Source organism: Papilio machaon, chromosome 7 (genome assembly GCF_912999745.1).
Source record: "Papilio machaon chromosome 7, ilPapMach1.1, whole genome shotgun sequence".
Lineage (NCBI taxonomy): Eukaryota > Metazoa > Arthropoda > Insecta > Lepidoptera > Papilionidae > Papilio > Papilio machaon.
This window is the reverse complement of record NC_059992.1, coordinates 3,468,602-3,480,544: the sequence shown is the minus strand read 5'-3', so window position 1 is coordinate 3,480,544 and position 11,943 is coordinate 3,468,602. Positions and strand designations below refer to the sequence as shown.

Sequence of the window (11,943 nt, the reverse complement as noted above, 5' to 3'; positions counted from 1 at the left end):
TCAAACAAATTTTTGTATATGTCAAATAACGGACTATGATTGCTCGGTCATGGCACATTCTCTCCTCTCAGCATCAATACAAATCACGCTTAGTCACACTTATCATAAAGCTATGTTAAAACTCATCACACATTTTACAAAGTAACGGAGTTATTTTTTTCTAAATTAATTTTAAAATGTTATCATGTTAGTCACAAAAAGGGCGGGAAGTGTCGTAAGTAAATCGCCTAGGCCATGTGTAAACAATAATTTTCGCAAACAAATTGTATTAAATATGTTTGTTTTGAATTTAAAGTGGCAATATCTAGGGTTTTCAACAATTAATTTAAAACATGCCTCTATAGAGATCATCAAAAGCTATCATCGGCCGTGGAGGATAATAAGCACAAGTCAATTTTTCCTAATCCACTTTCAACATTTATCGATAAACAAGTCCAATTTGTACATATAAAATGTACTTGCGCTTGCTTTTGACAGGAGATGACAGAGTATGGTGTGTTACTCAATGGTGAGTGCGTCCATGAGCAGTTCCGGCGGCGGCTGCAGGCCTGGCTCCAGAGTGACGGCCACGCCGCGGTTCAGCGACACGGCCGGGTAGAACGCGCCGCGCAGACCAGTAAACGCTATGTCACCCTGCAACGATTCATTATATCGATACTTCGACAACAACAAGGTAACTCAATAATTTTAAGTAAAAATCACGAGCTTTTTCTTATGTAAATGTTATCTACGTGAGAAGGATTTAAAGAAGACGCATAACGACGTATAACGGTTTAAATAGTTCTTTTTAGGTCCTATAAAGAATGGAAGTTTTAGTAATTGTTGTGAATGTTAATATAAGATATGATCTAGTGCGCTACCTGCGGGCGGTCGTCGACTGTGAAGCGCAGCGTGCCGCGCCCGAGGTCGAGCAACACGCCGACAGTGCTGCCGCGCGTCACGCCGCCCTCCGCGCGCCCGCCGTGCGCCCCGCCGTGCACGAACCACGACCGAGCGCTGTCGATGTACATCGCCCACCCCAGTGCGTCGCTACCTGCGCATCAAACATCTACATTTTTATATCTGCCACTTTCCATGGCCTCCTCTTCGATCAATATGGAACTTGGTGTTGTGTTGTAAACTGACCGAGCATTTTGTCCTTGGCGACATCGGCGCGTGCGATGCCGAATGCGGGGTCCGCGTCGCCGTCGTGCGCGTCGAGACGCAGGCGCCAGTAGTGCACGCCGCGCGCCAGCGGCTGGTCGGCGAGCACGACGCGCGGCTGCCAGCCCGCGGCGCGCGCGCTCAGCCCGTCCGCGCTCAGACACAGCGCGTCCTCCGCGCCCGCGCACCGCAAGTCCCACGCGAACCACGCCACTGACACCGCACACACAATATACACTCACACTTACGTATAAAAAACAATCGCGTCTGTTGTGATAATAAATCTACAGTGAGGATTTATGAACGTATCCCGTATCCGTTTCTGAATACTCTGTATAATTAACCAGAATAATATGTACCTCTATGAGTAACTATATTTATAACCTATCATTCTTCTTATCCTCTTAGATTCTTAATATAATACCGGGCGAGGTCTGCAGCCCGATGACCTCGCTGTAGGGCCCCTCGCCGGCACCGTTGAATGCCTTGACTCGCGCGCTGTACAGCGAAGCGTAATGCAGCCCGTCCACCGTGCACACCGTCTCGCGCCCGCAGTACACTTCCTGCAACATAAAACCCATATTTTTGAGTTAAACACTCTTTAGACATACTACCTTTGTATGGTATGTAGGTGACAGGTAAGAGGTAGGCAGAAAATATTATTTTCCATTTGACGTGATCCTGATAAACTCTCCTAACTCTATTCTACATCAACATTATTCTTATTCTTATTTATCATATACTAGCTTTTATCCGCGACTCCGTCCGCTCGGAATAAAAAATTGAAAACGGGGTAAAAGTTATCCTATGTCCGTTTCCTGGTTCTACCTGCCCACCAATTTTCAGTCAAATCGATTCAGCCGTTCTTGAGTTATAAATAGTGTAACTAACACGACTTTCTTTTATATAAAAAGATAATACTAAATGAATAAAAAAATTTCTACTGGATACTTGTACTAACCCGGAATGGTCCGCCGAGGCCGTCGTCGAGCTCGAGCACATACCCGCGCACGGCGGCGGGTGCGGCGGGCGCGCGCCACGCCAGCGTGCACGAGCAGCCACGCGCCGCGCACGCCTCCACCGCCATCTCGGGCGCGCCCGGCGCTGCAATACATACACTTATATACTAAACGCTAAACATTTTATTCTTTTAAATACCTGTGCTCAAAAATTCAGTCGAGAAAAGTGCTACTAATTATTGCGATTAGCGAATTTTTAGTGCTATTTTATTCAATTCAATACAGAATAATGTATTAAAATGCAACAACTAGTTAACGAGTCCTTCTGGCATTTAGGTAGGTATTGAAATTACAAGTATGTAAAAGTTCAATTATATCTGCATGAAAACAATAAGATGTAAACATTACTAACCTGATGATTTCATTTGTTTTTCCAATGCTGCATTACGTTTGCGTAAAAGTAAAACAATTTTATAAGTGTTAGATACATGTGTATAAAATACGTTTTACGATAAAAGTAAAAAGAAAAATTTATTAGATAGAGGAAAAATATATATAAATTCCACCAGATCCATTCAGAATGTATTAACATACAATGTCATTCTTATACAGCATGTTAGTGCCAGGAAAGACGCATTTGTATAATTTTTAATTAAATATGTCATGTGTTTTCATTGTTGCATGCAAAGGAATGCACACATACATGCAAACATAGTGTTTACAAAAGATAATACTCAAGTGCAACATTATAATCAAAGAGATAAAATCAACAGTCGATTCCCATTTTACCTGTGTGAATGACTTCAACTAACAGATAAAATAATAATAAATTAAGTTGAATTTTTTTTTTATAAAGTCTTGCCCAAATTAAATAGAGTTGAACCTGGATAAGCTACAGTCTAAGGGAATGATGTTAATTCGCTTATAGAGGTTTCTCCGACGTTATCCAGATTTGACAGTAACTTTAACCCCTCTAAAAATTGGTAAAAACGTCTTTTAACAATTTACTTTAAAAACCCCGTAGTTGCAATACTGTGCTAATATATACAAATATTTATCTATGTAATATGTTTAGAATGAAATTATGAACATACTATTATTTAAATACATTAGGATATCCCGTATGCGATTGATTACATCGGCGGCCATTACACGCTTCATTGAACTTGTAAAAGTTAGTGAGTTTTATACGGAATAAAACAAATTTTTGCCAGAGAGGGAAGAGACGTATAATGCGAGTTGATCGATAACAGCGAACAGAATGACACAGTTAAAAATTAATTTGGATTAACAAAATTCTTAATTCTAGACGGTAATCCTAAAATTACGCCGTTGCTCGTCGTAAAATGGTAGGCGTTGTGAAACGGCGAATTGGCGCGAACATGCCCCCGGGCGTTGAAGGCTCGTCCTTCAACAAAACTAGATGTCGTCTTGAGGCAGCGGGCAGATCTTGCCAAAAGCGCGGCGTACGACTCCTGTCGCAGTCCGCACGTCAGCCACACGGGATACTCCGTCCGCTCCGGGATGGACTGCCACGACTCGACCCAGCCGCCATTTCAGCGGCGGTAGATTGTCCTCCTTCAGGATGACGAGGACGCCTTCCTGTAAAGGGTTGAGATCAGAGCGCCATTTCGTCCTCAACTGTAGTTCCGATATATACTCCTTGCTCCATCTGCGCCAAAAGTGTTGGCGGAGTTGCTCCAAATGTTGGTATCGGCTCAGTGTTCCTGTGACGTGTTGCTCGTAGCAGTCAGTCGGCAGCGCGGTGAGAGGGCGGCCGATGAGGAAGTGTCCCGGCGTCAATGGAAGCAGGTCGCTAGGATCTGCTGAGAGCGGCGTTAACGGACGTGAGTTGAGAACTGCCTCAATTTGAACCAGCACAGTGTTTAATTCCTCGTATGTGAGGTTACAATTACCAAGAATTCGTTTGAGATGGAACTTAACAGATTTAACGCCTGCCTCCCATAGACCACCGAAATGAGGGGCGTGAGGAGGTAGGAAATGAAAATCAATACCTTCAGGAGCTAGGTCACCAGGCAGCGAATTGTTACAATTTTTAATAAAACGACCGATTTCGTTACTCGCACCTACGAATGAGGTCCCGTTATCGGAATAAATGTGTTTAGGTTTGCCGCGACGTGACATAAATCGACGAAGAGCCGACAGAAAATTATTACTTGTCAAATCACCTACTAACTCAATGTGCATGGCCTTAGTAGCGAAACACACGAAAACAATAATATAAACTTTGACAAGTTTACAGCCGCGTCCCTGTCTACTGGCTGACGTGATAGGTCCGGCGTAGTCGATGCCAACGGTCTCGAAGGGATAGCCACTCGCGGTCACACGTCGCTGCGGCAGGTTACCCATGATAGGATTCACTACCTTTCCCTTAAATCTACAACATAATTGACAATTACGAAAAGTTCGTTTAGCTAAATTTAGACCACCGATTGGCCAGTAAGTTTCTCTAATTGACGTCAATAATAAACGAGGGCCAGCATGTAAAAATTTAACATGCATATATTTAAAAAGTATTTTTGTTAAATGATGAGTGGACTGTAATAAAATAGGATGTTTCTTTTCATAAGAAAACAATGAATTATCTAAGCGACCGCCGACACGCATTACTTTGTTATTGTCTAAAAACGGATTGAATTTTAACAGATGATTCTTTGCGGGCAAGCGCTTATTCTGCAATAAAATATTGTATTCATTGAATGACTCGATTTGTGATAATTTTAATAAAACAATTAAAGAATTTTGAAGTTCATCATTGGTTAGAAATTGTGTTGGTGGACGCTGTTTCTTACAAATATTAATGAATCGTAATACATACGCCATGGTGCGTTGTAATCTTATAAAATTAGAAAAACGTTCGAAATTGATTAAAGACCTATTAGAGTAATTATTAATTAAAGTAATTTCAGTACGCGTTTCAGGTACATTACGGTACGTAACATTTTTTGGCCAAGAAGAACTATCATTCTTTAGAAACTGAGGGCCTGACCACCACATATCGAGATCGCGTATCTTATCAATAGTGACACCGCGTGAGACATAATCTGCCGGGTTCAAATCAGTAGGAACATGACGCCAAACGTGTGAGCTAGTTTTATCTAGTATCTCGGCTGCGCGGTTATGCACAAACGGTTGTAATTTACTCGGCAACATTCTTTAACCAGCCTAAGACGATAGTGGAGTCTGTCCAAAAAGTTACTGATCTTACTTGCACTCGTAGAGAACGTAACACCTTTTCGTATAGGCGCACTCCGACGAGCGCAGCGCACAGCTCGAGTCTCGGGATCGTGGTGGGCTTTATAGGCGCCACACGACTTTTTGCTGAAAGCAACCGCACCAAAACAACATTATCATTTGTGCTACGAACGTATAAACAAGCACCGTAAGCAGATTGCGATGCGTCACAAAAAATATGCAAATCAATCGAGTCGTAACTATTGCAAAGTATAAGACGAGGAATACGCAAAGAACTTAATAAAGGCAAGCTGTCTGCAATTATTTGCCACGATTTAATAATTTCTATAGGCAGTGGATCGTCCCACGAAAGTTTAAGAAGCCATAATTTTTGCATTAATATTTTCATGGAAATAATGCAGGGAGCTAAGAGACCAAGCGGGTCGAATATTTGTGAAATGACTGAAAGTAATCCTCGCTTAGTTAATTTATTTAATTTAATATTATTTGTAGAAAAATGCAAATCATCTGATTCGATAAGCCAACTGAGACCTAATGTTTTACAAAGCTCCGTGGACCCAATGTTTAAATTTAATGAGGGGTCATCGGACTTTAAAATCACTTGAGGTTCATTCGATTTCCATTTGCGGAGATGCATGCCTGCGGACGCGAGCTCCTTTGACACTTTGTCACGTATGTCCAGCACTTCCTGAATAGAATCGCCACCGGTTAATAAATCGTCAACATAGAAATCGTGCATGATGACTTCGGAAATGTTGGCGTCATTGCACTCTAAACCGATTTGTTTTAAACACCTAGTGGCGAGGTAGGGGGCGCTGGCGGTACCATACGTGACCGTGTTCAACTCATACGTCCGCAGAGGCTCAGATGGATCTTCTCTCCAGACAATTCTTTGAAGATGTCGATCATCAGGATGTACAACGATCTGTCTATACATCTTCTCGACATCTGCGGATATCACGTACTTGTAAAGTCGGAATCTAATAAGAATTGACAAGAGATCATCTTGAACGATAGGCCCTACTAACTGAAGGTCATTAAATGAAATACCTGAAGTAGTGGGACTGCTCGCGTTGAAAACAACTCTGAGTTTGGTTGTTGAGCTACTCTGACGAATGACTCCGTGATGTGGAATATAGTAAGCTTGTTTCTGTGAATCAAATGAACATTCGGACATATGACCTAATGATAGGTACTCAGACATAAACTCAATATAATTATTTTTAAATTCGGATTGCCCTTTGAATTTTCTCTCTAGAGAAAGTAAACAATGCTCGGCGCGCTGCAGCGAGCCGCCTAATACATCAGGTGACTGCGTCAGTGGCAACCTGACACAGAACCGACCGTCTGCCTGACGAGATGTATTTTTGATAAAATGTTCTTCGCACATTTTCTCTTCTTCGGAGAAAGATGAAGACTGAGGGCTGACCTCCTCGAGGCGCCAAAACCGCGTTAATAGGGTTTGAATGTCATCACTGGAATCATTGCACGAAGAAACATTATTATTTGATTTTACCGACACGAAATTGGACTTAAAGTCAGAAGTCGAGCGCGCTTGGCCACTATTATACAAAGGGCCTGAAACTAGCCACCCTAGACTAGATTCAAATAGCACGGGTTTCCCGGCTCCTAAACTAATTTTACGTAGCCCTAATAAATCCCAGAAAACATCCGCACCAATAATTAAATCCACCGAAGATGGAGTGTGGAAGTTGGGATCCGCTAAACAGAGGTTGCTAGGTAAATTTAAGTCTTTTAAAATTATTTGCTGACTGGGCACATCGTCAGTTATATTCGGCAAAACAAAACAGAAAATCTTTGTCGAAAAGTTTTCATTTAACGACTTAATGGGTAAACAACACATTTCGCCTATATGCGATTTTGAATTATTTATACCCAAAAGTGACTCGTTTACCTTAATTGTAGGTAAATTTAACGATTGTTTCAATCGTTCACTAATAAGGCATGAAGTGCTGCCGCTGTCGAGCACAGCGCGGGCGAGACGCTCGCCGCCGCGGTCGTCGATAATTTTTATTAGGGAAGTGGCTAAGAGTACCTGCGTTCTGTTGGGCAAGTAGGTTGCAAGTTGAGCAGACAACGTGACATTACCAGAGGGCTCGTCACTGCTTTGTGTCGGGTTTGCGGGAGAAAGTGCAGAGCGGTCCTCAGTGTTAGAACATACATTATTAGTTGTTGGCTTATACTTCAGATCTGGAATGTGAATTAGAACATTATGTCGCTTTTTACATATTTTGCAACCGTTAGTTCTACAATTGTTTGCATAGTGACCTGAACGTAAACAATTGAAACAAACCTTTAATTTGGGTAAAAGTTCCAAACGCTGTTCGTAAGTAAGTTCTAAAAACTTGGGACAATTGCTTAATTTATGTTCGCATTTGCAATTAGGACATAACTGTAACGAAGGCTTCTCAATATTTTGAATTTTTGGACATTGTGCAATCGACACCATACTCTTAATACTGCTTGTCCTCTTTTGTGCAGGTTGAGAACAACGAGATAGTTCCAAAGTTTCTAAAAGGTCTGCACGATTTCGTAGAAATGTTATAAATAATTGAAAAGAAATGGCAGTATTACAGTCCAACCTACCTTTATATTCCTCCCACTCACGATACGTTTTTGAATCTAATTTATGACTAATTATGTATATTAATAACGTATCCCAGTAACTTACAGGTTCTCCTAACGATTCTAAAGCCCTAACATTTTTATTTATCGTATCAATTGTACGCTTTAAAATATAATTCGACTCCTTTGTAATTGTCTCGATATTAAATATTGCAGCAACATGATTCTGTATCAATAGCCTGTTGTTATCAAACCGGTCGCATAACAAATTCCAAGCAATTGAGTAATTACCGGCTGAAAATTCAATAGATTGAATAACTACAGCGGCTGTCCCTTCGAGCGACGCGCGAAGATAATGAAACTTATTTATATTATCTATACTATCGTTCGAGTGTATTAAGCTACAAAAAGTGTCTCTAAACTCGAGCCAATTATCATATGAACCACTAAACTTAGGTAGCTGTATAGTTGGCAATTTAACGATATTATCGTTGCGCTGTGGACTACTGCAACTTAGTGCGCTATTGTTTTGCTCACTATTGTCATGACGCACAATTAAGTCTTGCGCCTTTGCAACAATTTTAAAATAAATTGACTCGAAATCGGTACGTTCGCTAATTTGACTGTCAATATCGTCGGCTAAACACTCTAAACGTAGTTGGACCTCATCGTAGTTTGTATATAAAATATCAATTTTACTTACGCGGGTCTTCAATTCGCTAACCTGGGACGAAGTTAAAGGCTCCTTTAAATCGCTGATGTAATTACTAAATACAGTTAGGCGACCTTTATAACTCGCTCGCTTTTTAATTAATTCCCTCTCCTCGGTCATTGTATATGGAAAAAGGCAAAAATCTGAAAATTTACAAAAATAATCTTAAAGTAAACTAAACAACACTACACAAATAATCAAAATACTAATAAACTTCCATTAAACACTGTGCGGTGCTGAGTATGTTTGTCCGTTTCTTTGTTCTCAAGATGTCCTTCACACGACCTCCGGACGAACTAATGTCTTCTTCAAGATCTTCGTAAAATCCGTAGAAATCGACGAAATTATTAACTCCACTGGTTATTAACAATATATGATCCGGCTCGAAGGACCATGTAAAAGTTAGTGAGTTTTATACGGAATAAAACAAATTTTTGCCAGAGAGGGAAGAGACGTATAATGCGAGTTGATCGATAACAGCGAACAGAATGACACAGTTAAAAATTAATTTGGATTAACAAAATTCTTAATTCTAGACGGTAATCCTAAAATTACGCCGTTGCTCGTCGTAAAATGGTAGGCGTTGTGAAACGGCGAATTGGCGCGAACAGAACTGTATCAAATAACTTACAATAAAAACTAAATAACAAATGGCCTTAGGAATTGCACTTTTCAATAGAAACTATTATATTACACAAGCTTAACATAAAGAATAAACAATGGAATTTTTTTGTTTTATATTTTTAAATAAGTAAACCTTTGAGATTTCTAAAAAATTCAATAAAAAATTGAGCTTTTGAAGACATCAAATATACTTTATCAAATAAATTGAAATTAAGTTCATTTAAGTTATTTCTATGTTGTTTCATACTGGTGGTTCTGTGGTCACCAAGGGTGCCTCTTATTGCAGATTAGTGTTAGTATAAAAAATCAATTTTCTTAAAAACAAGTACAAAAATTTCTTACGTATACATTCAACGAAATTCATAGTCCTAACTGTGCGTATCACTGGCTCGATGTCGAGCGTTAGGGCGGGCGGGGAAGGTGGCGGGTCAAGTGACGAGCAGAGACCTGCGGCCGTCTCCTGCGCACGAGCCGACAGGATGTTCCCCACCTGGAAATAAATTTTTATCATTAACCCATTTAGTGACACCAATCCGACAGGTCTGTTCACTTATTATAAAATATTTGTGACGCAGGATAAAGAAAACTTGTTGTAAGTGTTAAATTGAATGACCTAAATCAAAGGTATAAAGTAGGTTAAGTCCTTATATAAACCAAGAATGTTTTTGAGAGGAAAGCAACAATTATTTTTTTGTATTGTGGTGTACATGTTTATCAAAAGAGTTTATGACCACCAGTGATGATGAATTATATTTAACTGCATATTCCATTAATTTTTCAATATTACTACAATGTCAAGACATTTTATCCTATTTAATACTTATTGTGTACATTTCTTATCTGATTATGATAGTATGTTATACACCACACCCTACTCACAAGGTTATAATTTCAAATTATTTATTATAGAATAATCTATACAACTATAAAATGATAGATATCTAAAGACCAGCTAATAGTTGCAACACTTTTATTTTGACATAATGTAATAATAATTGAAATGTATCTAAAATAAATTTAAAATATACTATGAAGTATATTTAAAAATTATTTAAATTGAAATATAATTATTGTCAACAAACCTGTAAGAAAGCAGCATGATCTGATTCCTTCAGTGCTTCTATAGAAAAATGCAGTAAAGCAGTGGCTTCACGCAATTTCTGTGCAGCATGGGAAGTGAGTGAGCGCATATTTGCAATGGCTTGTGAACGGGTATTCCGAGCAGCTCTGATCAATTCATCTCTGCGTCGGTCTATTGCACGGGTTACTTCTACACAGGCCTGGTCTATTTGTCTTTCTAGTTCTTCACATGATTCCTGTAAAATTTTGGGTTTTTAAAATAAAAAAAATGTTAAGTGATGAAGAATATTTAATTTTGCAATAAGCATTATTTAAAAGCTATATATATTTTTTTACTTTATGCTGCATTACATCTAGATACTTACATTAATTTTATCTCCAGACCCTTTGACTAGCTGAATATATTCAGTCATGGCTTTTGCTTGTTCTGAAAGCTGCTGTAGTGATTGTGATAATTCAGTCTGTAAAATATTTATTACAAAACATTTGAAACTACAAATATAAATGATGATAAACAAGGACAAAAATACATGCAATTTAGCAAGGTTCATATTAATCTAGTACCAATATCAATGTTACCTTATGAGCTCTAGCTGCACTGGAAAGCTGCTGTGTTTCATGGGAGGAGTGTCGTTCAGCAAGGCAGCGCTGGCAAATTGGCACTAAACATGTGTTGCAGTACAGAACTGGTGGCGATCCATGGTCTGAACAAGTGGTCCCCAGGGCGCGTAACTCATGCTGCGCGAGAGGACCGCGAGTAGGGTGCCAGGCGTCACGACAACCGGCACAATACCTCACTGAACATTGTTCGCATCGAACAACAGCCGCTCGTCTTTCACCTTCACACATCTGACAAGCTTCTTCTGCAGGCGGCGCCCCTACTACACCACCGAATCGCTCTACGATGGTACGCATCACTCGAAAAGGTGGTAGCCCCTCGGCTCCATTGTCGTCCAAAAAAACTTGTTTGTTACATTGCGGACACAACAGGCTGAACGCTGCCGACGTATACACTGCAGCAGCCGGTGTTCCCGCGAAACTATTAGGTCTTGATCCACAAACAACACCGCTATCGGTTTCGCTCGACACAGATGCCTTATCTGCCTCCTGATAGTCAGTTGCAGTACCCGAGGCATTGTCTGCCTCAGGTAAATGACTTTGTAGGCCAACTGCACAAGCACGGCACAATGCGTGCCCACAAGGTAGTAATACTGGTTCTTTGTAGAATTCTTTACAAACAAAACATCTTAATTCTTCTTCCATTTTGAGTTCATTCCGATCTATTAAAGTATTATTTCACAATCACTCACTAATAATACCACCGTTATTTATATGGGAGTCGATTTCAATCGCAATATTTTATATATTGTAATTGATAAACCTAGATATTTCATAAAACAAATCGTAGTTTACGTTTTGATTATTATTAAAATAAATAAAAAAAAAAACTAATAAGCAAACAAATACATCTCTCGTGACAAATTGACCTCGACTGAGTGAGTGAGTGAATAAAGTCCAGAGCAAGGAACGACTGAGATAATATTGTAGAGTTGCCAGTTGCTGCAAAACAGTGATTTGTGTGTGTCAAAATAATTTTACAAAAACTCACGACGAGACCACCTA

General features: G+C 39.8%; 1 protein-coding gene across 1 annotated transcript; it reads right to left on the bottom strand.

Annotated features, from left to right (window-relative positions):
• LOC106714050 (E3 ubiquitin-protein ligase TRIM9) lies at nucleotides 1–11,695 on the bottom strand. Its single transcript, XM_045678624.1, has 9 exons — nucleotides 10,900–11,695; nucleotides 10,686–10,781; nucleotides 10,323–10,556; nucleotides 9,583–9,730; nucleotides 2,105–2,247; nucleotides 1,568–1,706; nucleotides 1,126–1,356; nucleotides 861–1,033; nucleotides 1–633 (listed from the first exon to the last, which is right to left on the bottom strand). The coding sequence occupies exons 1-9, from the start codon at nucleotides 11,581–11,583 to the stop codon at nucleotides 499–501; spliced, it is 1,983 nt and encodes a 660-aa protein (XP_045534580.1). The 5' UTR covers nucleotides 11,584–11,695; the 3' UTR covers nucleotides 1–498.
• Nucleotides 11,696–11,943: the final 248 nt, after the last annotated feature.